This window comes from Oryx dammah, unplaced genomic scaffold (genome assembly GCF_014754425.2).
Source record: "Oryx dammah isolate SB20612 unplaced genomic scaffold, SCBI_Odam_1.1 HiC_scaffold_11, whole genome shotgun sequence".
NCBI lineage: Eukaryota > Metazoa > Chordata > Mammalia > Artiodactyla > Bovidae > Oryx > Oryx dammah.
In genome coordinates, this window is record NW_024070195.1 from 20,473,153 (window position 1) to 20,497,940 (window position 24,788).

Genomic DNA, 24,788 nt, shown 5'->3' on the forward strand with positions numbered 1-24,788 from the left:
TGATGCTGAATAAACAATAAATTATTGTAGCAGAGGCTGCTAGAGTGGTTACCAGTCTGTTTATTTTTCTTATTGGACATACAATTGTCTTTTTTCCTTTGGGATGCTATCACAAAAATATCATAGAGTAGGTGGCTTAAGCAAACAAAAAAATTATTTTTCACGTTCTGGAGGGCTGCAGAGTCCAAGATCAAGGCATCAGCTGTTCAGTATGACTGTGTCTTCACATGGTGGAAGGGGCCAGGTAGTCTTTGGAGTTCTTTTTCATAAGGACACTAATCCCATTCATAAGGGCTCCAACTAATCACCTCCTAAGACCCCACCTCCAAATACCATCACATCGGGGATTAGGTTTCAACATATAAATTTTAGGGGGACAGAAACATTCAGTCTAAACTACATTTCCTAGCCTCCTTTGTGATTACTTTTGGCCTTGTGGCCGAGATCTAGACAATCAATGTAAAGAAAATTGTAACCAGCCAGTTTGCAACTTTGAAACTTAACCCAGGAAAACCTCTCATGGGGGGTTCCTCTTTTTTCCCTTTTGCCTTTATATCTGTCAAATGCAGAGGACTCCATAGTCCTCGACTCCAGAGTCACTCAATAGTCTCTCAGAGACCATGTGAAGACCAACCAGAAAATCTGCATTAGACGTTGCCTGAGAGAAAAGCAAATATTTGTTGAGATGAAAAACTGAGATTTATGGGTTTTATTTTTTTTATGGGTGTTATAAATCAGTTAGTATCACTAATACAATAGAGTTTCACTGTCACTTGCTTATCAATGTCCCACATTTTAGTGCTTAACTCTAGATAGCATAATTATATCTACATTATATAATGTAACGGGGAAGTCATTAGCACACAAATGCTACACATATGACATAAAATTCACAAATTTTTCCAAAATTCTAAAAATTGTTACCTCACTAACAATGTATAATTATTTTGTAAACTAATTTATGATTCTTACTGCACTTCACTTCCTCACCTTATATCCTGTATCCAAGCTGGGCAGAAATAAAGAAACGTCAACTAGAGAGCACATGCAGTGACGCATATTGGCCATCAGGGGACGGAAAAGCCTAAAGATTATCAACAGAAAAGGACTGAAAAGGGACTAGAGCCCAGGAGAGGAAGGAGGGAGGAGAGGGAGAAAGAAAGGGTCCGACGAGCAGGGAGGAAGGGAAGGGAGGCTAAAGAGGCAGCAGAGGAGGGCTGGAAGGAGGAAAGAAAGGTAAAAAAAGCAGGAGAGGCAAGTTATTGAAGGGAGGAAATTATTTTCTCAACAGCAGCTTTTGACATTTGTCAGGGACCTTTATATTTTATAAAGTGTTATAGATACTGTTACATTTTCTCCTCACACAACAATGCAGATAGATAATGATTCCTACTTACATTTTTAAAGATTCAAGTACAGTTAATTTATGATGTTGTATTAGTATCAATAGTATAGAAAAATAATTCATAAATATATATACTTTTTCAGTTTCTTTTCTATTATATGTTATTACAAGATATCGAATATAGTTCCCTGAGCTACACAGTAAGTTTTTGTTGTTTATCTTATGGAGTACTGTGTATATGTTAATACCCATGTATTATTTTATTTCAACCTGAAATATTGAGAATCAAGAAAATAGAATGTGTTATACGTGACAAAATGAAAAGAAACATGCAGGAGTGGGGAATCAAAGAGTATTGAACTTTTACTATATTTTAGTTTTATTCATATATTTCTGTACAGGTAATTCTGCAAAACCTGTCTCAGAAGAGTCCTCATGTCAAACCTCAGACACAGACAAAAGGGTAAGATAGCAGTACTCAAAACTCAACAAAAGTCTGCCCTCAGGGACTTGGCATGCTACAGAGAGGGAGAGAGAAAATAGGTAAGTAATATGCAGTATGTCTATGTCAGATAGTGATCTAAATATTATGGAGAAAAATTAAGCACAGAAAAGAGAGAAAGAGAGATAGGGAGGAGGGAGTGGTCGGGTAAGGTTTTGAGCAGCCTCTTCATCTGTAAAATGGGGCCAGGAGCCCCCATCTCCCAAGGTTCAAGGAACAAATGTGTTATTATAGGCCTTAGCAAGTGCTGAGCAAATGTAAACAGCTTCCCTGCCCTCACTCTCTCTGTGCCTTGAATGACCTTGACGTTTACACCAGGCCCCCCTTCCATGTATCACCCATCTTTCTCATAAGCCCCAGGCCTGCCTCTCCATCTGAGGATGTTTCTGTCTAAACGATGCACAGGCACCTCCGACACAAGAGATACTGGGCTGCCATCGTCACCTGCTCAGCTCTTCCTTCTGGCTGTTCTGTCCCAGCAGGACTATTGCCCACTGCTGCTGCTGCTGCTAAGTCGCTTCAGTCGTGTCCGACTCTGTGCGACCCCATAGACGGCAGCCCACCAGGTTCCCCTGTCCCAGGGATTCTCCAGGCAAGAACACTGGAGTGGGTTGCCATTTCCTTCTCCAATGCAGGAAAGTGAAAAGTGAAAGTGAAGTCACTCAGTGGTGTCCGACTCTTCGCGACCCCATGGACTGCAGCCCACCAGGCTCCTCCGTCCATGGGGTTTTCCAGGCAAGAGTACTGGAGTGAGGTGTCATTGCTTTCTCTGACTATTGCCCACCCCAGTCACCAAACCAGGACCTTGGAATAAGCCCCAAAACTCTCTCTACCCTACCTCCAGCAGATGCCATTTCTATACAGAGCTGAGCCTACAGACTTTGCAGGATATGATAAAAATGTGTGGTTCCTTTATTATTTATTAAAATGGGGAAAGTGCTTTTAAAAATACTAAAATAGAAAGGTTTTCTCTTGAATCCTCCATAGCCTGTCTTTCCTTCAACTCATCATAGTGACTTTTGTTTGCTAGTTGATACTTTGTAAGTAAAGAAAGATCAGACTTTTAATTCTTAACATGGATTTTACTGGACTCTACAATGTGCAATTTCAGTTTTAAACAAATATCAGCACACTTAACTCCCAAGTAAAATCACTAAAATTATGTTACAAGGAAGAACAAAATCTGACTACATGTTGGATTGGTTTCTTTTACTTTAACCTTTGCTTCTCATTGCTTTTGTTCACTAAAAAGATGATGTCTATACATCATCTGCCTGTCTCAGGGATCCCTGCCTCTATGCCTGGAAGTTAAACCAAAGTGCCTTTGTTCAGGAAAATATGCTGATCCTGTCCACCTGTAGATGGTTGCAAGAAAGAAAAAATGAAAATATCCCCTCCCTGAGGCTGGCCATTAATTCCAGGACATATTTGTGAAATTAATGGCCTTTTTAATTTACTTCCTCATCTCCTCACCCTCTCTATTCTATTATAGAAACAGGCATCCAGATCCCAATAAGGTAGTTATTTTGAGACACTAGCCTGCTATCTGAGAAAATAGCCAGCTTTCTCAATACAGTTGCCATTCCTTGTCCCAACATCTCATCTTTATTGGTATTGATTGGTTGATTGGTTTTGAGTGTTTATTGGTTTACTGATGTTGAGTGGTGAGCAGAGAAAGCTTGGCATCAGTAACAATTACACCACTTAGACCCAGGAACAGTTACGCCATTTGTATCTCATAGCATGTGCATACATTTCACTCTTACCAGAACAGTGGAGACCATGCACAAAAGTAACTTCATTGCCATTATTTCTCTTCTTCACTTATATACCTTCTATGACACATTCTGTGACTTATTGGTAAATAAGGAAGAATGAGAGGAAAAGGAAGGATGTGTTGCCCTATCTTTTCCTGATTTTCTATGTCATCATTTTCAGCATAAGTGGCACTCAGTCGTGTCCGACTCTTTGTGACCCCACGGACTTCAGCCACCAGGCTCCTCTGTCCATGGAATTCTCCAGGCAAGAATAATGGAGTGGGTTGCATTTCTTTCTCCATTTTCAGCATAAGTGGTCGGCAAATACAAGGAAGTAGCACATGAAGGGTACGATAGGACTGTGTTTCTTAGGACTTCATTGGCTTCTTTTCCCATGGGAAGCAAAGTTTGGTTCAAAAGGGAGGCATGGCCCCTAGGGCCTGTCAGTATCTCATTTTCTCAGCTGTATGTGCAACTTGCTGACCTCATACTCACTCTCAGTCGCGCTGAACTCCCCCACATTGTGGCCTCCCTGGAATTTTGTGCTCATAGGGCATCATAAATAACTCGAATGGAGCTGCCGAAACAGTGGTCACACTTACTGTTCACATACCCCCTCCTCATGACCTTGCTCAGGTTGCCCATTGGACTTCACTTAAACTATATAAAGATAAAGTTACTAAAATTTTCAAGATGGCAACAGCAGAGTCTTAAACCAAGAGTGGCGCCCTACTGATCCCATGCCCCTGCACAGGTGACACACCTCTGAAGTCACCCTATTGGGACCACTATGGGAAGGGCAAGAGGAACTCCATCTTGAGGCCTGTCAGCCAGCTTAAGGCAGGATGTGAACTGGGCCTGAACTTTGCCCAAGAATGAGGAAACCACTGTTAAAGAAAAGCCAGGTCTCCTTGGAGACCTCCCTCCCCACAGATGGCAAACATGTCAAAAAACAAGATTGGAGTTAAGGTCATGCTGCCCCAGTTAGACTAACAATGAAGATATCCCCCTTGAGATTTTCCTCACCCATCTCCACCAGTGGAAGAGGCTCCCTTCCCTCCTACTGCGCCACTGAGTATGGTGGGAGCAACTGCGCCAGCATTATACCCACTCCTCCCCAGTGTAGAAGAGGGGGAAAGGGAGAGCCAAGTGCTCAGAGGCAGCTGGGGTCTACAAAGGAGCCACGAGAGAGACATTTTGCAGGTGCCTCTCAGGGAGGTCCAAGCGGCACCGTAGATGGGACCAGTGGAGCACATCCAACCTGGCCCCACTGCCGTTTACTACAGACGTTCTCCACCTCGGATCTCTTCAACTGGCAAAGGCACACCCCTCCCTATTCTGAGAAGCCGCAAGGCACAATTCACCTAATAGAGACTATTTTAGGACCCACCATCTGGTGTGGGATGACATACCCCAGCTTCTCCACACCCCCTTCAGTATTTACCTGCTTGGACTTGAAAGATGGTTTCTTTTGTATAAAAGTGGCTCCAATTAGCCCAAAGATTTCTGCTTTCGAATGGGAGGGCCCTGGGATGGGTCGAAAGACCCAGATAACTTGGACTCAGCTGCCACAAGGATTCAAACATTCTCCTATAATATTTGGGGAAGCCCTGACAACAGAGCTCCTCTCCTTCCCATCAGATGCTAAGTGCCAGATCCTGTAATATGTGGATGACCTACTTCTGATGGCAGAGACTCATACTCAATGCTGGGAAGGAACTAAGACTCTCCTGGGCCTGCTAGAACAGGCTGGATATAAGGTGTCGTGGAAAAAGGTCTAAATCTGCCAAACTGAGGTAAAGTACCTGGGATTTGTTATAAAAGAGGGGAGGCATTCCTTGAACTTAGAACAGAAACAAGTGATCAATCAGATATGCCAGCCTACTATCAAAAGGCAAGTGAGAGAATTTTGGGGAGCCGTGGGGTTCTGCTGGATTTGGATACCTGGCTTTTCACAGACAGCTAAACCCTGGTATGCTGCCACTAAAGACCCCAGGAATGACTCTCTAATTTGGGGTCCAGAACAGAATCACGCTTTTGATTATTAAAGAGAGCAGTAAAGGCCCCCACACTAGGCCTCCCTGATTTAACCAAACCTTCACTTTGTACGTCCATGAGAAAGAACAAGTAGCACGGGAGTGCTGACACAAGCAATAGGTAGCGACCTGTGGCTTATTTATCCAAAAGGTTGGATCCTGTAGCCTCTGGGTGGCCCCCATGTCCGAGAGCAGTGGCAGCTGCCACCATTTTAATGAGAGAGGCCGACAAACTATGGGACAGGCTATTATAATTAAAGCGCCACATGCCATCGTCACTCTCCTGATGGGGCCTGGGGCAAGGTGGCTTCCCACCTCTCAGATGCTGCATTCCCAAGGACTTTTATACGAAAATCCCTACCTTAAGGGTGGAACCCTGTCAGGCTTTAAACCCAGCAACTTATTTACTGGTGAACCAAGGCACTCCCAGCCATAGCTGTGAGGAGATGCTAGAGGAAGTCTCTTCTAGCCGACCAGACCTCAGAGACATCCCCTTAAGTCAACCGGACTTACCACACAGACAGGACCGCCTACTTGGAACAAGGACACAAGAAAACTGGATACGCAGTAACAACAGACGCAGTAGTCGAAGCGGGATGACTCCCCCTCATACTGGTCGGCTCAACGAGCAGAGCTCTGGGCGCTCATAGGGGGCCCTGAAATTGGTTAAAGGTAAGAAGGTAAATACATACACTGACTCACGGTATGCCTTTGCTACCATACATGTACACGGGGCCATATATAAAGAAAGGGGGCTATTGACTGCAACTAGCAAAGAGATAAAAAAATAAAGAGGAAATGTTGTTACTGGTGGAAGCAGTGTGGAAACCTGTTGAAGTGGCAGTAATGCACGGTAACGGCCACCAGAGGGCAGACACACCGCAGGCGAAAGGGAACTGTTCGGCTGATCGAGGAGCAAAACAAGCAGCTGCCCAGGACAGTATAGCAACCAAACTTATGGTGACGCCTGTGGTGTCTAGCCTACTAACTGCCCAAGCGGCCCCAGTCTATGACAAAGAAGAAACCATCTGGGTGCAAACTGAACAAGGAACACTGCAGGAGGAAGGGTGATGGGAGCTCCCGGATGGGAGATTCTTCATCCCCTCTAGGCTGGCATTTCAACTAGTTATGGACTTCCATCAGTCCACCCATTTAGAAAAGACAAAAACTTGTGAAATTTTAGCCCGCTATGTTGTCATACCATGTCTAACAGCCTTGTGTGTTGATGCAAGCTGACGATGGATAACCTGTGCCAGGAATAACCCGGCTCCAAGGAGATAGCCCCTCCCGGAATACAATTAAAGGGGACCACACCATTTGAACACCTGGACTTCACTGAGGTAAAGCCATGCTGAGGATATAAATATTTACTGGTGATGGTATGTACCTTTATATCCCACCAGGACTGAGAAAGCAAAGGAAGTGGCCCGAGGCATGCTGAGAGATATTATTGCTAGGTTTGGGTTCCCTCTGAATATAGGATCACATAATGGGCCCCCATTTGTGGCTGTTACTCCAATTGGTAACAATTTGCAAAGCAATGACTATCAAATGGAAACTACATGCAGCATATAGACCACAAAGTTCAGGGGTGGTTGAGAAAATAAACCGGACCATCAAAGTAACTTTGGCAAAATGGGTGCAAGAGACTGGGGCCCCCTGGATGGATATGCTGCCACTAGGGTTAATGAAGATCAGAATGATACCCCCCTCCTCCAACCTGGGGTATTCCCCCTATAAGACAATGTTCGAGAGGTCTCCCCCTCTTATTTGGGAAGTAAAAGGCAATCTATTACAGAAAGGAGGGATGGAGGTGTCGTGGCAACGGAACAATTGGGAAATGTGATACATGACCTCACCCCTTATGTTCAAAAAAGAATTCCATTTTCTCTAGACACTGCTGTACACCCATACTCACCGGGAGATTTCGTATGAGTAAAGGATTGGAAGCAACAGACTCTGTCCCCCACCCGGAAAGGGCCATACACAATTGTATTAACCACTTCCTCTGCAGTTAAAGTTGCAGGTATTACTCCCTAGATTCACCACACCCGGCTCAAGACAGCAGCAGAGGAAAAGGGACATTGGACCACCCATTCCAACCCAGAGGAGCCACTGAAGACCAGACTTGTCTTCCATTGGCGACCACAGATTCAGGATGGAGCCGCTGAGAATAATTCTGCTGTTCCTGATTGGCATGATGACCCTACCGGGATTGCAAACAGGATACTGTGTTCCTGTCCTGGGCCCACTCATATGCAAACTTCCATAATACTTCTAACTGTTAGGTTTGTGGAGCCATGTCTTTGTCAGTAATGGATGGACTTCCTTGCTGGGTGTCTCCCCTATGCAGAGGGGACCTTAGCTCCCTCTGCTCATTTTTGAGACAGCGTTAAGAGGCATTTGCTTCCTTGGTAACTCACAACTTGCCACTTCTTACTTGGCATAACCTGGACTTTAACCAAATTGATCACTGCCATGGAGTAACATTTGAGGTAAATGCAAGCCTTACAAACGTGGCCAAAGCCTATACTTTTTACTTAAAAAATAAAAAGAATGAGAATTCAATGGCCAGTAAGAAGGGCCAATCCATCAGGTAATTTTAACAATTTTACCGGATATGGGATGAATATTTTTGGGTGACCCCAGAAAAAAGTCAACCTATTGTCCCTGCCCCTATCTGTTGGGAACAAAGGGAACAAAAAGCTGGATTTGCTGACCATTCCATGGATTAAAAAAAAATTGAAATATGTGGGATATTTGTCCTCTGAGAAATGTGAACAATATTAGAGGTCACTTATCACCCGGATTTACCAGCCCACTGGCCTGGCTCAGACTGGAAGTACAACCCTGGGATTAGATGGCACCCCTAACGGCACCCACAAAGGCATCCACCTTTGTGGATCAGACCTATGGCCATGGCTTCCAGTCAGTTGGGTAGGCCGCCTTACATTACGGTTTGCCTTTGCTCATGGAAGTGTTAAGCCACCCTTGCAACAAGCCCCAGTAAATTTGCCTTACTTACATGCGCGTTGCATAAGATCTGTGTTTCAATGCTATGATTGTATAGCTGCCTTGTTCATACCATTTATCAGTTCAGTTCAGTCACTCAGTCATATCCATCTCTTTGCGACCCCATGGACTGCAGCACGCCAGGCCTCCCTGTCCATCACCAACTCTCAGAGCTTACTCAAACTCATGTCCATCAAGTAGGTGATGCCATCCAACCATCTCATCCTCTGTTGGCCCCTGCTCCCACCTTCAATCTTTCCCAGAAACAAGGTCTTTTCAAATGAGTCAGTTCTTCTTATCAGGTTGCCAAAGTATTGTAGTATCAGCTTCAGCGTTAGTCCTTCCAATTAATATTCAGGACTGATTTCCTTGAGGATGGACTGGTTGGATCTCCTTGCTGTCCAACAGACTCTCAAGAGTCTTCTCCAACACCACAGTTCAAAAGCATCAATTCTTCAGTGCTCAGCTTTCTTTATAGTCCAACTCTCACATCCATACATGACTACTGGAAAAAAACAAAGCTTTGACTAGATGGACCTTTGTTAGCAAAGTAGTTACTTTGCTTTTTAATATGCTGTCTAGGTTGGTCATATCTTTTCTTCCAAGGAGCAAGCATCTTTTATTTTCATGGCTGCAGTCACCATCTGCAGTGATTTCGGAGCCCCCCAAAATAAAAGTCTTTCACTGTTTTCATTGTTTCCCCATCTATTTGCCATGAAGTAATGGGACCAGATGTCATGATCTTAGTTTTCCGAATGTTGAGTTTTAAGCCAACTTTTTCACTCTCCTCTTTCAGTTTCATCAGGAGACTCTTAAGTTCTTTTTTGCTTTCTACCATGGCGGCAGGGCTGGAGGGTGTCATCTGCATATCTGAGGTTATTGATATTTCTCCCAGAAATCTTGACCCCAACTTGTGCTTCATCCAGTCCAGCATTTCTCATGATGTACTCTGCATATAAGTTAAATAAGCTGGGTGACAATATACAGCCTTGATGTACTCCTTTCCTGATGTGGAACCAGTCTATTGTTCATGTCCAGTTCTAACTGTTGCTTCTTGACCTGCAAATAGATTTCTCAGGAGGCAGGTCAGGTGGTCTCGTATTCCCATCTCTTTAGGAATTTTCCAGAGTTTGTTGTGATCCACGCAGTCAAAGGCTTTGGCATAATCAATAAAGCAGAAATAGATGTTTTTCTGGAACTCTTTCACTTTTTCAATGATCCAGTGGATGTTGGCAATTTGATCTCTGGTTCCTCTGCCTTTTCTAAATCCAGCTTGAACATCAGGAGGTACACTGTTCACATACTGTTGAAGCCTGGCTTGGAGAAATTTGAGCATTACTTTGTGAGAGATGCGTGCAATTGTGCACTAGTTTGAACATGCTTTGGCATTGCCTTTCTTTGGAATTGGAATGAAAACTGACCTTTTCCAGTCCTGTGGCCACTGCTGAGTTTTCCAAATTTGCTGGCATATTGAGTAGCACTTTAACAGCATCATCTGTTAGGATTTGAAATAGCTCAACTGGAATTCCATCACCTCCACTAGCTTTGTTCATAGTGATGCTTCCTGAGGCCCACTTGACTTCGCACTTCAGGATATCTGTCTCAGGTGAGTGATCACACTATCATGATTATCTGGGTCGTGAAGATCTTTTTTGTACAGTTTTGTGTATTCTTGCCACCTCTTCTTAATATCTTCTACTTCTGTTAGATCCATACCATTTCTGTCCTTTATTGAGCCCAGCCCATCTTTACATGAAATGTTCCCTTGGTATCTCTAGTTTTCTTGAAGAGATCTCTAGTCTTTCCCATTCTATTGTTTGCCTCTATTTCTTGGCATTGATCACTGAGGAAGGCTTCTTATCTCTCCTTGCTATTCTTTGGAACTCTGCATTCAAATGAGCATATCTTTCCTTTTCTCCTTTGCCTTTCACTTCTCTTGGAGTACAAAAAATTTCCTTTCATGTTATTCTTTAATAAACTCTGTCTGGGCAAGAAAAAGACCCACTGGGCTTGAGCCAAGGAACTATGCATTTGTGTGACACTTCTCAGCTGGGTGGAACTTCCTTTCCTGCTCTCATTGCCTGACTCACCAGCCTACACAAAAGCCAACTGGCCCCCTAATCAGTCAGCCTGAGCTGAGGTCAGGGTCAGGGTCAGGGTCAGCACGTGCAGCCTCTGCAACAGGGCAGGCCTGCTGCACAGCTAAACCAGTTCAGAAGTCAGGCTTTGCAGTAGACAGAGCAGGGTTCACTCTGGCATTGCTGCTCGCTGGCTGAGTGACTTTGCTCCATTATTCAACTTCTCTCATCCTCAATTTTTTCAGGAAATTGAGGTTTCGTGCAAGGAAAGAGGAGCCTGACATGGTGCTGTTCATGGGGCCACAAAGAGTCGGACATGACTTAGCAACTGAACAACAAAGCAGAGATAGGAGGAAAGGATGGAGAAGAGAGAGACTTGAGATGGAAGCATTTTGAAAGGAGACTTTCAATGATGGGATGTAAAGGGTGGTGCCCACAGCAAGAAGTCACATCAGATGTGAGCCAGCAACCCTGCCCTCCACCTTCTCCACCACTTTCTTTTCTCTCCAGGCCCTGCCTCTCCAGTCTATTCCAGTACATTTCTTTCCTGTACCTCGGGGTCACCTGCCTTTGTACCACCAGGGGCTGCTTTCATTTTCTATTTGTGTAATGATCCCTTCAGTGGAAGATCTTTTAGCCAGATGCAAAAGCAACATTACCAATTCCTGTCTCCAAATACCTGGGACCCAGGGTCTCTTCCCCGCTAGAAGTCCTCCAGATCAGATTCCCGGAATAAAACAGGAGTAGCATGGGGCCAGGGAAAGATCACTAGGCTAAAAATCTGAAACCCAGTTATGTTATGACTTTGGATACATCCATTAAAGCATCTTAGCCAGGACTGTCTGCTAAAAAAGGATAAGAAGAAAGGGAGGGGAACTAAAGCCTAGGCTCTAAAATGGTTGCATTGATAAGGGTAATGACGTGCCTCTCTCCTGACTTATAAAATGTTTTGAAGGTTCTTAGGAAGGAGATTTAGGAGGGAGACGCTATAAGGATCAAAGACTTCCATGGGTGAGGTGGCATTTGAAGACACAAACAAATGAGCCTGGTGTGCTACAGTCCGTGGGATCACAAAGAGTCAGACACGTCTTAGCGACTGAACAACAACAAAGTCCCAAACCAGTCACAGTCCTGGCACAGTCCAGAACGGCAATTGAAGAGAGCTTAATGGAGGGACCATTTGCAAAGGTCAGGGAAGGGACACCAGCAAGGAACGATGACATACTCTGAGGCCAGTGCAGGAACATCACTAGTGGGTCTGAAGGAGCAAAGGGAGAGTATTTTCCAAGCAGGTGAGATCTGTAGCTGCAGTAGTCTCCCAGCAGAGCTGTGACTCTAGAGCAGGGAGGCAGCCACTGTCACCTGCTGCCCAGTTGGGACTGAGACCCTGGAGTCTCCGTTATCCCCTTTGGATTTTGCTGTTATCCCCTCTGGGCAGGTCCCCTCCAGAAACCAGACTGCAAAGACTGCTGAATCTGCCCTCAGGGCTCAGCGGACTGGGAAAAAATAAGGAGTAGATTGGGGTTGGGGGAGAGTGAGAGAAGTTCAAATAAAGATTTACCGCCCAGACAACTCTTCAGGGATTTGCCATCTAGAGAGATAGCTCAATGTTAATCAATGGCCACAGTGTTGAGTTGATTGGAGTGAGAGCTAATAGAGCCATAGCTAATATTTACCAAACGTTCTGTGCCAGGCACTGCACCAAGGCTTCACACACACACCCGAGTGCCATCTTCACAGCCTTCCTGCAAAGCCATCACTACAGTTCAACGTGTTTTGTAGAGAAGTCTCTAGGTTATTTACTTACAGAAGTAAATAACACGCCCAGGTTCACACAGCCAGCAAAACAAGTGGATTCAAACATGAATCCAGATGGCATAACCCTAGAAATATTTGCCTTTTTAGCCAAAATGCTGTGCTCCTAGGTCAAGAACACATTTACTACCCACATCTGGGTATCATCTGGGTTTGTGGGCTTTAAAAGCTGCCTCAACCAGAGAGAGGCTCAGATTTGGAAAGGATTTTTGCAGAGCATTTATCCCACTGAAGTTTATTGAAGGTATTAATACTTGGTGACTCATTTGATCTGTGTCTTTCCCAGGTTCTAACTGCTCTAGAACATCATTTTTGTAATTTTACCCACTTTGCCTGCATGCCATGAAAGTTGTCTCCTGATTTTAATAAGAAAATCACACATTCTCTGACCCCACCCCTACCTGACCTTTCTTCCTAGCACTAGCTCCTGTCCCTGTTGTCCTTTGATCATCTTGCAAATCCCTATAGGACTAAAGAAGTGAAAAATGTTTATCAGATACATACTGCATTGAGCTTTCTTTTTCATTCTGTTTTAACATAAAATTATTTGCCTCCAGCTTGTTCTTCATTCCCAGGTCCCCCAGCCATGTCACTGCCCTATTATCCAGTGACCCATGAAATATGACCAACAAGCCGGCTGAGCTCAAAGGCCTCATGGCAGGTGATACGCGTTCCCAGTAGGCAGTGCTGTGGCGAAACTGACCAACTCAGGTGTGTGCAGGCTGATCTCTAGACTTCGCTTCTCTCCCTGAAAACATCGATATCTTACATCATAAATGTAGAGGAAAGGGGTTCACAGTCCAGAGTTCATCTCCATCATAGACAGTGTTACCATCGGGGCAGGGGCACTGTGACCAGGACACATCTACCTGGAGTACTCGGGGTGCCCTGCCAAGGGCAGATCCAGCCCGTGAGTACTCCCCAGCCTCCGCCTGAGCTCCCGCCTGAGAGACCAGGCAGTGGACAATCTTGCCTGGAGCCCAGGTCCAGCCTAGTGTCTGAATCGCAAAGTGATTCAAAGACTGAATCACCCCGAGGAGTAGAGAAATGTGAGTGCATGAGAATTGGCGGTGGGAAGACATCCAGCAGGTGTGAGCCACAGGCTTCTGGAAGGCCCAGGCCCTCCGACTCCTCTCTCTACTCCTCTGCTCCTGCCTCCATGCTCAGCACAGGTCTGGCCCACAGCAAACAGTGCTCTCTGTTTAGAAACTCAAGCCAGCTTCCTTGCCTCCCAGGCCAGCTCCCTTCTGCCTGCTGCCTTGCTTGGATTCTCTGTTTCTCCCATTAAACCTCCAGGTAGAAAACTATATTCATTCATTCTGCAAAATGGTTGCTGAGAGTCTCCTGTGTTTAAAGTTCCCTGATTTAGCAAACTGTAATACAAGGTATTTTACCTAGTGATCCTACCAATATAGAGAGATGAAAACATTTTAAGAGTTATGGACAAAAATAAAGCAAGGACTCAGATGTATCTGTTTTCCCAGACTCCTAAGGGAGAGGTGTGACCCATCTTAAGGTTGGTCCAGTGTCCTTCCTTCATTCCTACCTGTCTCCTCCTCTTCTCGCTCTTACTGGTTGGGAAGCAGCTCATTTGGCAGGGAGCAACCGTTGGGGTGACTGACTTTGCAGCTGAGGTACGAAGGACAGTGAACTTCCTGGTTCCCTCTCCCCGCAAGTGAGGCAGGAGCCCATGGACATCCAACAGCAACAGGAGCAGTCCTCTCAGGTCATGAGCTTGGACAAGGACGGGACCCATCTGCACCGCAAAGGGCAGGCCTGTAGCTCTCCCACTGGGAGATGCCAAGTCAGAGTCCCTGAGCACTCACCATTTGCCCAAGGCTGGGACTTCCGTGAAGCCACTGCTGCTGGGCAGAAGGATGCAGGTGAGGATGGTTTTCAAAGGGACAGAGGGCGGTACACGTGTATAGTTCTCTTTCTTTTAGCCTCTTTGCAAATGGTCTGAATCATTTCTGGAAGTCCTCTTGGTCTGTTTTTTTTTTTTTTTTTTTTGCTCTTGGTTTTTTTAAAAGCACTACTTTGCATTATTTCTTAGGAAATTATTTGTTTAACAAATATTTGCTGCCTCTGTGTAAACCATCCCTGACTGCTTTGTGCTCAACACTAGGGGAAAGAAAGAATGGCCAAGAAAATTTGTGAAAGACTTTCACTGGTTAAAAAAGATGACTGGGTGTCTCTTCTAAGGAATACTAACCCTGTCTGGTAGTTCTCACATTAGGGATCTCTGATTCCATAGGACTAAGCCATTGCTTATTTTTCTAGATCATTTACAACTTTGTAGAGACAGGTGTTAATTTATAGAACACTGAGAGTAATACAAATTGTTCCTGTCCTTAGTGATGCAAATGACTTCTCTCCGATAGAGAATATAAGATTTTGCAAATCAAATCCTCATTTAAACCACTTGTAACATTTTTACTGGTTTTCTTATTAAATAATAAGTTAAATAAATTATTTGCACAGTCTTTTTTTATATTTACCTTTTAAAAAATTATCCTTTATTAGGACATACAGAGTATTCATTGTAAAGCCACTACCAGTACAAAATAGCTAGGAAATGATACAAAACAATCCGCAATCTAGGGTTAGATTTTATGGAGAAAAGACAAATATATACAAATAAGGAAGTAGGTTTCTGTGAGAAGTAATGAGTAATCAGACAAAACACCATGATGCTTTAGTCTCAGGAAAAATGGCCAGAATCTATTTTGTCAATAAAAATTCTACTATATTAGGAAGGGTAACAACAACTGATTGTTCATTGTTTCTTTAACCCTCACAACAATGACATTCATCAGATACTGGGAGGAAATTTGCTTATGGCATTGGCCTTAGGCTGTTATATTTATGTCCAGTTATGACTATGTTCTGGCTTGTATGGGTAGTTTTTATTTTATTAATTTAACTTTTCCTGCACATAAAACGTGTCACTGAATTTGCAAAACCTCTTTGGAAAGGCTCTCTAGTTACATGGATTCCTTTTGCTGATAGAGAAATAAAAGGTTTACACTCTCTTTTTTTTTCTTTTTTGACTCAGCAGTATTTACTGGGCTTCCTGGTGACTCAGTGGTAAAGAACCTACCTGCCAATGCAAGAGATGCAGGTCCCATCCCTGGATGGGGAGGATCCCCTGTAGGAGGAAATGACAGCCCACTCCAGTCCCATGGACAGAGGAGCCTGGTGGGCTACAGCCCATCGAGTCTCAAAAGAGTCAGATGACTTAGCGACTAGACAACAACTAAATGAATAGCATGGCCTGGGTGCTAAGGGATATTTAAAAGAAACACATGCATAAAAGTTCACATAGATAGCCAAGTTCTCTTCTCGCAGCTTGCTTGTTGATCTGATGGTACTGATAGCACAGGTAATATTATTGAACTCTCCCCATTATAGTGGAGACATAGGGACACAGGATGCTTGGCTGAAATTACAAGTAGAGTCTGCAGTGGAGGTGGGACTAGTACTCAGGGCTTCTGATTCCCAGCATCATCCACTTCCCTACCAAAAATATACTTCTATTAACAATTGCAAGTAAAGTCAGGGGCTCCCACATTCCTCCCACATTCAGGGTGATTTTTAATGGAAGGCATCTATTCTCACGATCTGAGGAAAAGGGGACAATTTCCACCCCTTCCTCCAGACCCCAGTTTTAGTTCCGTATTTCAAGAGTGATTTGAACCTCCTTGATTTAACACTTAAAGAATCTGCCTGAGGTGCAGGAGACCTGGGTTCGATCTCTGGGTTGGGAAGATCCCCTGGAGAAGGGAAACACTACACACTCCAGTATTCTTGCCTGGAGAACTCCATGGTTAGAGGAGCCTGGCGAGCTATAGTCCATGGAGTTGCAAAGACACAGACATGACTGAGCAACTAACACACACACATACCCAGAGCCTTTATACTTACTTGTTGTCGTTCCATGCTGACTCTGAAAGTATCTGGGTTTCCTAGCCATCCTGTGGGAGAGAATGGGGCAGAGCTGGAGTCACTCATTCTCCCAGCCAGGCCCCTCTGCTGCTGGTCTGGCCCAGGCATCTCAGGGAGTCCTGCAGCATCCTCTGTGTGCCCCAGCACCCCCAGGCCTTGGCCCTTTCCTGCTTTTCACTGCAGGAATAATGCCCAGCACTTCCAGTTCAGCCACTGTCTTCCTGAAGGACTTTCCTTGGGCAACAGCTCAGACCTCGCTCCTGCTTCTTCTGGGACTTCTCCTGCTGACTGCTCTTGGTTTCATCTGGAAACTTCGCCGAGAGAAAGATCGAGAGTGCTGGACCAAAGGTAAAGGAATCAGAAGACTGAGGCAGTGAGGTCCAAAGAAGACTACAGAAAAGGGATTGGACAGAGGGGAAAGGGGAGGACCAGGACTAAGAGGGCGAAGGGGATTTGAAGTTGAGGTTTTTATATTCAGTCTTTTCCTGCCTCAATACCAGCACCCCCATCTCTTTACTTCCCCAGTCCTGGGACCCTGACTGTGCCCTGGCTTTTCTAGTTGGGGGACAGCTCACTGGACTCACTGCACACATGATGCAGGAAAGGGCCTCCCGCAGACCCTTTCCATGTAAACCAGGCCCTTCTCCTACGAACAGTACTGATTCATTTCTTGTCCTTTGCAGAGCAACTCCAAAGAGAGCTCCGTAAGTTCCTTACTTCCTCCTCCTGCGTTTACGATTTGAGACCCTCTCACATATCATTGATCTCATGATGTTTATTTCTTCTACTTCAGGCTGGAGAAAAGCCCAGAAAGTGGATGGTGAGTAAATTGGAATTTTTGTTTTTCATCTAAGGCTTTATCTGTTTCATTTAATAAGTGCCTTTCTCCTGATTCTTTCCCCTGAAGCCTTGCTCATTCTTGCACCATCTGGACTTAAGCCTATAATCCCAATAGCTCTGTCGATATGTCATGGATGCCCCAAAGGTTTTTCAAACCTGTGGCCAACACTGAACTCCATTCCCTTCACTGTCAATGTGCCCTTCCTCCTCCCCTCCCCTCACCATCCAATGCTACCACCACCCACCCAAGGGGGCTCCTTTCTCTCCTTCCCTCAGGGCAAGTCCTTTTACTGCTTAGACCAGGACCCCTTCTCAGACATAGAATACCTCCCCCAATCTTTCTTTCTTCTTTTGTCACAGATCCCTGGGAGTAGATTATCAAGACCCTTCTCTCAACAGCAAGCTGCTTCTGTTCCCTCAAGAGCTACTGCTGCCCTTTTCCTTTTAAGACTTTTAATTTAAATAAATATTAGGAAACAGACAAAAAATCTTTAAAAACAACCAGCATAAACGAGAGCCTGCCTGTGAAAAGTTTTCCATAGTTTAGAGTTTCAAAGTAAACTTGCTAAGATAGAAATCTGATTACATTCCTCTTAAGCCCCAAACCATCTGTGGTTTCCCATTGCCTTCTGCCATCTTACAGGGATGGATATTTGTAAATTCTAAAAGGATTTTCAAATTTCTAAGAAAAATTGTCTTAATGTCAATTTTTGTCAAAACTAACACAACCTAAGCAGATTCTACATCACCTGCTTAATATCCTTTTTTTTTCCTGTTAATCAATTATTGTGTGAATGGTTCTAGCTTCCAAGCTAACTGCTGTGTTCATAATTGCATTAGTGACAAAGGAACTGTCTAAAGACAGATTTTAACTTTCATTGCTACATTGTTTAATTGGCTCCCTCAGGACTTTGAAGATTTATTTTCAGAGGAAATTAATTTGTGTCTAATCGAGGTTTTTACATAACTCAATTGAAGAAACACTACATTAAAAGGTAAAGTCCAGTCTTCAGTTTTTATCCCGCAATGCAGTCAGCCTTAATGGTCCAGTCCAATTTCTGTTCCATCCCTGGACACTCCCTGAGACGTGCCAGCCCACACTGGACTGACCACACCACCAGCAGTGCCCCACATGTATCATTCATTTTCCCACTTCTGGGCCCATTTCCTCTGTCTGCTCATCACATCTGTTGACCCTGTTTGTTCTACTCATTCAGACAAACTGGGATAGGCTCCTTAACCTCTTTGAAGTTCTACTTTTCCCACCTAGAAATTGATTTAATTGCAACTACTACTTTAAGCAGATGTTAGGAAATGAGATAAAGGTGAGGACACTCAGTACATTTGTAGCATGTAGCTAAGTTCAGTGAACATTAGCTTTGACCCTTCATCACCACATCCTTTTCCCACAACTCTAAAGGTGATGCAACCCCACACCTCAGAGAAAAAAGAGAAGGGAGGGGAGCAAACTTCCTGCCCTGCCACCTGCACCTGCCCTTTCTGATCTGTAGGCTCCGACTTCAACAGAGCAGACATCTTTTTCCCTTTCTGAGGCTATTTCTTCATTCTTGTCCTGGATCACTCACTCTTCAGGTTCCCTCATGGATTCTCTATTCATTTCATTCACTCATTCATCAGCTCAACAAAGATCCGCAACTGTTAACTATGTTACTAGTAACTAATAACTAAGTTACTCTTCTAAGTGCCCTAGGTACAGAAACGAACACAACAGAGATATCCCATTCACAAAGAATCTACCTTCTAGTGGAAGAAGATAGAAAAAAATGAAATAGTATAATATACAGTTTGGCATATAATAATAAGTGCTCAGGAGATAACAGAACATTGCATTGGAAGGTGCAGTTTAAAATAAGGTGGTGAATTGTACACCTGTAACAAAATATTGTACCTCAACTATACTTCAGTTTAAAAAAATTATAATAAAATAGAGTGATGGTGAAGTAGAGGAGCAAGCCACAGGAATAGCTGAGGGGAAAGCATTCTAAGTAGAGAGAACCACAGTGCCAAAGCTCAGAGTCAGAAACACACTAATTTGTTTGAAGAGTAGCAAAGGGGCCGGTGTTGCTGGAAGGCAGGGAGTGATCAGGAGAATCGGAGCGGGTAGAATCAGAGGAGTTTGGAGGGCCAGATCACACAGCCTTGAAAGTCATCCATGCTGGCTTTGGCTTTGCTTCTGAGAAAGGAGCCACCGATGGGTTTTGAGCAGAAGGGGAGCTGAACCTGACTTATGTTTTGAGAAGTTACTTTAGATGCTACACTGAGATTGACTTGGTGGCACTAGAGTTAAAGAACGCACCTGCCAATACAGGAGACATAAGAGACGCAGGTTCAATCCCTGGGTCAGGAAGATCCCTGGAGAAGGACATGACAACCCACACCAGAATTTTGGCTTGGAGAATCCCATGGACAGAGAAGCCTGTCAGGCTATGGTCCATAGGATTGCAGAGAGCTGGACATGACTGGACCAGCTGGGAGCTACCACAGACATCAAGGGGAGAGATGAGGATGGTTTTTACCAAGGGGGAGTGCTGGAAGTGGTGAGAGGGGCCTCAGTGCTGGATTTATTTTGAAAACAGAGTAAAAATACCCTTGTTGATAGTGTACTGCAAAAGTAAAGGAGTGGATCAAGGATGACTCCACGGTTTTTAGGCCTCAGTTCGGTTCAGTTCAGTCGCTCAGTTGTGTCCAACTCTTTGCGACCCGGTGAATCACAGCACGCCAGGCCTCCCTGTCCATCACCAACTCCCAGAGTTCACTCAGACTCATGTCTATCGAGTCAGTGATGCCATCCAGCCATCTCATCCTCGGTCGTCCCCTTCTTTTCCTGCCCCCAATCCCTCCCAGCATCAGAGTCTTTTCCAATGAGTCAACTCTTCTCATGAGGTGGCCAAAGTACTGGAGTTTCAGCTTCAGCATCATTCCCTCCAAAGAAACCCCAGGGCTGATCTCCTTCAAGAAACTATAAAAATGGAATTGCCATTTTTCTGCAACGGGGAAGCCAAAAGAAAACCAGGTAGTCAGGGCAAGGGAGGGGGTAGCACAGAGTCAGAATGTTGAAGGGGGTGTTAGTGATCCAAGTGAAGATGCAGAGTATGCAGCTGGATAATCAGGTGTGTAGTCCATACAGGAAGTCAGGGCTAGAAATATAAGCTATCATTTCTTCTCCTCTGTATCTTTTTCTTTCTTCTTCTTCTTTTTTTTTTTTGGTGACCTTTCATAACTTAAAATGCCTTTTTTAGATTAAAAAATGTTATTAATTGGAGTGTAATATAGTTACAATTAGACTTCCCTGGTGGCTCAGATGGTAAAGCGTCTGCTTACAGTGCGGGAGACCTGGGTTCAATCCCTGGGTTGGGAAGATCTCCTGGAGAAGGAAATGGCAACCCATTCCAGTATTCTTGACTGGAAAATCCCATGGATGGTGGAACCTGGTAGGCTACAGTCAGACACGACTGAGCAACTTCACTTCACTCAAACTATGGTGGAAGTAATGAAGTTAGTTGTGACCTCCCTCATAGTTATAACATTGTGTTAGTTTCCGGTGGTCAGCATGGTGATTCAGCATTTTTGCAGGTGTTAGTCTATGTCCTCCCCCAGATAAATTAAGTAGCAAGTGTTAGTCTGATCTCCATCCTACAGATGTAGAAATGGAGACTGAATAGTTAATTAAACTGGCTTTGGGTTTCATGGCTAATGAGTTGTGGCTAATAACACATTGGAATCAAGGCAAGAGCTGTGAGCTAATACTGGATACAGTGCCCAGAACACACGGGCAGCTCCCCCAGGTGAGGGTACAAAAATAAATAAATAAATAAGTATGTGGGACTCCCTAATCACAGCAAAAGGTGGCATATTAACCATGAAAAAGACATGTTTCCTGCAGAGACTAGCTAAATAAGAGACAGATTTCCAGGCAGCAGCAGCAGCAGCAGCCACTGCAGCCATCCTTACTCCATGCAGGACAGTGTATGGAGGTCATGGAAAAGAGGCAGGAGATGGGGTCACGTGCCTGACTGTGCGAATGACTAACACATGATCACAGTGAAGGAAGGGGTGAATCCCGCAGAGTTCTGTCCTTTGTCCAGGACCATGTCCCCTGTGATGGCAGCCTTCTCATGTTTGCATAAGCTGGTGCCTTTCAGCTACTGAAGCACAAAGCCGTCCAGTATGGGGAATGCGGAGACATGAGTAAAGAGCTCCCAGTGGAGTTGGAACCCATGCTTAGGAACAAAGAAGGGGAAACAGAAGAGTACATTTTGTCTGGCCTCTTTCCTCCTAGACATTTTCTCTTTTAGGAACATGAGAGAAGGAGCCCAGACAAGCTCTGGAGATGAGTGATGAGGGTGCCAAGGAGGGAAGGAAAGGCAACCAAAGCAGAGAAAGGGCCAAGAAATGTACGGCTCTTGCCACGGAGCACTCACCTCTCTTTTTCTATTGCAGATTGGAAAAAAGCTCGGTCCTATGCTGGTGAGTGACTGTCTAATTCTTACTGTCTCAGGCCCAGGACTCCATAAAAGAAGATCTTAGTGGTCTTTCTCCATCTTCCAGCTCCAAATAGTGGCCTGGCTGGGCAGGCAATGAATGGAGACCCAGGGAAGATACAAGTAACATCAAGATCAAATACTTCCAAGTTTCAGTTCAGCACCTGCACCTTTTTCCTTTCCAGAAGTTTATACCATTTTTTTTTTTTCTTTTCCTTCTTAAAGGGCTCCTCATCTACTTTCTCTCTTGAGTTTCTCTACTACTCATGGCAACCCACTCCTGTAATCTTGCCTGGAGAAGTCCATGGACAGAGGAGTCTGGCAGGCTATAGTCCATGGAGTTGCAAAGAGTCAGGCATGACTGAGCAACTCTCACTCAATGTCTTCAGCATCATGGACCTGAGGGTACAACTAGAAAGGTTTCATTCAAATGACATTCAGTCTCTAGTGGGTTCTGTGCATCTTAGAGGAGATGTGGCGACTCTGTCCACCTAGCTTCTCTCCCCTTGGGGCATCTCATTAGGTAAACACAACAGCGTATTTCTCCATCTCTTCAGTGTTCAGGACAAATCAAACGGGGATGTGGGAGCTTTGCTAGATTTTGACCTAGGGCCTCACTCTACTCTACATTGAGCCAGCAAATGGCAGAAAAAGGAATACAAATATTGTGTAAAGGTTTTCTTATTGGTGAGGCCTGGAAGCAGCCGACTCTTCTGCTGGATACCCAAGAGGGACTGGAAAATGTCATCTCGCTATGTACCCAAGAGGAAAAGGAACCAATGTTTGATGAACCCATACAAGTTTCTCCCATATGACTCTTCTAACCTGTGAGATTCAGGGACAGTCTATTAAAGATGGGTATTCATTTGCTCAGATGTTTTACACAGTTGGCCAAAAATCTCTGGCCAGATAATTCTCCGTGAAATGTCCTGGGGTTTCAGGTTGGTAGAGAGGTGTGGCTAGAGGCTGTCCAAGGACCTTCCCCAGCCCTTTATTCTGCAAACATTATTGAGCACCAATTGTGAGGCAGAGCCTGACAATGCTAGACAGTAAGAACACAAAGATGAACAAATATAGTCTTTACTTTTGGGGGTCCTGGTCTTGTAGAGGAGAGAAATATGAAATAAACAGTAATAGTGCAGTGACATGAGAGGGGGTTGTACAAAATGCTGTGGGGGATGGGGGGGTGGTTGTGATTAGCCGCCCCTGCTCCCAGGGACTTGGAACCTCTGGATTATCTCCTCCTTGTAAGTCTCTGAACTCTCCTAATAGCTCTTTGAAATATGATCTTAAGGACATCCGGGGGAGATGCTTATCACTCCAGCTGTTTTGTGGAGGAAGGAAAGCAACTTCATGGATTAGGAATGGCTTCTTTTCTCCCCACTTCCCAGTCACTGAGGGCCCTGGGATACCGGAGTTGACAGGACATCTGTTCTCTCTCACTCTTTCCACAGCTCATGTGACTCTGGATCCAAATACTGCCTTCTTTGAACTCTTTCTGTCTGAAGATCACCGAAGTGTGAAGCGGAGAAACCTGTGGCAGAATCTTCCTGAAAAACCTGAGAGGTTTTCTTTTGACCCTTGTGTGCTGGGCCACGGGTCCTTCTCTTCGGGGAGACATTACTGGGAGGTGGAAGTGGGCGACAGGACTTACTGGGAGCTGGGGGTTTGTGAGGAAAACGTGGATAGGGCTTGGGGGATTGCAGAGTCACCTCAGAATGGATTCTGGGCTGTGGAACTCTATGCTAATAAGTATCAGGCCCTCACCTCCCCTCGGACTGCTCTCCCACTGAGTGAGCCCCCCAGCCGGGTGGGGGTCTTCTTGGACTATGAAGCTGGGCATGTCTCCTTCTATAGTGTGGTTGATGGGTCCCACATCTACACTTTCCCCCAGGCCTCCTTCTCTGGGCCTCTTCGGCCTTTCTTCTGCCTCTGGTTCTACCATCCAACCCCTCTGACCATCTGCCACTGAACCCATCTGTTCTCATCCTTTCTCTGAGTTGAACATACAAGGATGAACCCATCATTGGGACTGAGAAGTCATTTATGGGGACAATGCCCCCAAGGCTCCAGCTGAGCCAGCAGTAAAGGCTGAGCCCCTCTGACCTTTTCTGCAGATAAAGACTGGAGACAGTTTATAATTCTCCAGAGCTGAGTGGTACAGAGGCCAAAAAGGACAATGTAACCCCATAGAATGTTGTCAAGAAAGTCTGGTGTTGCCATCCTAGCTGGAAACTGAAAAAGGAACCCCTAGAGAAACCAGAGACAAGATACCGATGGAAAGACTACCTGGGTGGAGTGTGATCTCTGGTCTTGAACTCCTTGTCTTTAATGTCTGCCTAATAGAACAGCTGGAAGCTGAATCTGGATGGCGCTTGGCTGTTTTCACCCTCTTTTCATACAAAGACTTTATTTCATTTTGACCCATGTACAACCTGGGGAGAGACTAAATAAAGTTCACAGAGAAAAGTCACTTCTCCAGATCACTCTGTTGGTCTGGGACTTGATGGTACCTTCAACATTTTTACATCTAATGCCAATCATAGTGCCTCTAAGAGTCCAATCATTCCTTATAAAGCAATTGCAATGACATGTTCAATGACACTTTTCACCCCAGATCCAAGATTTACTTTTCCAGTTTGTGAATTTGTTTACTGCTCCTTTCCCTAATTATCTTCCTACCTTTAGACTATTTTACATCATCAATGGTTAAGTACATATTAATTTTTCTTTTATGCTTATGTAAATACACACACAGAGTTTTTCTAGTGAAAATTGGGCTTTGTTATATAATTGTCCCATGACATGCTTCTCTTACTTAATACCAAGTCTTGGTGGCTCAGATGGTAAAGCATCTGCCTGCTATGCAGGAGACCTGGGGTTCAATTTCCAGGTTGGGAAGATCCCTTGGAGAATGGAATAGCAATCCACTCCAGTATTCTTGCCTGGAGAATCC

General features: G+C 44.6%; 1 protein-coding gene across 3 annotated transcripts; it reads left to right on the forward strand.

Moving 5' to 3' along the window:
* The first annotated feature begins 1,750 nt into the window (after window positions 1–1,750).
* LOC120870358 (butyrophilin subfamily 1 member A1-like) lies at window positions 1,751–24,301 on the forward strand. Of its 3 annotated transcripts, XM_040250018.1 has the most exons (7): window positions 11,615–14,428; window positions 16,674–16,838; window positions 17,174–17,194; window positions 17,284–17,310; window positions 21,792–21,818; window positions 23,287–23,398; window positions 23,950–24,301. In XM_040250018.1, exons 1-7 carry the CDS (start codon window positions 14,236–14,238, stop codon window positions 23,951–23,953), a joined length of 549 nt encoding a protein of 182 aa, XP_040105952.1. In that variant the 5' UTR covers window positions 11,615–14,235; the 3' UTR covers window positions 23,954–24,301. The 3 variants fall into 3 exon arrangements, with proteins under 3 accessions (XP_040105951.1, XP_040105952.1, XP_040105950.1); XM_040250017.1 differs by lacking the exon at window positions 11,615–14,428 and adding an exon at window positions 1,751–1,808 and having other exon boundaries at window positions 23,287–24,301; XM_040250016.1 differs by having other exon boundaries at window positions 23,287–24,301.
* Window positions 24,302–24,788: the final 487 nt, after the last annotated feature.

Coding starts and splice junctions, on each gene's coding strand:
- LOC120870358 (XM_040250016.1), top strand. CDS start 14,236: ATGGACATCCAACAGCAACAGGAGCAGTCCTCTCAGGTCATGAGCTTG. Junction 17,195..17,283: donor GCAACTCCAAAGAGAGCTCC/GTAAGTTCCTTA, acceptor CTTCTACTTCAG/GCTGGAGAAAAGCCCAGAAA. Junction 21,819..23,286: donor AAAAGCTCGGTCCTATGCTG/GTGAGTGACTGT, acceptor CTCTTTCCACAG/CTCATGTGACTCTGGATCCA.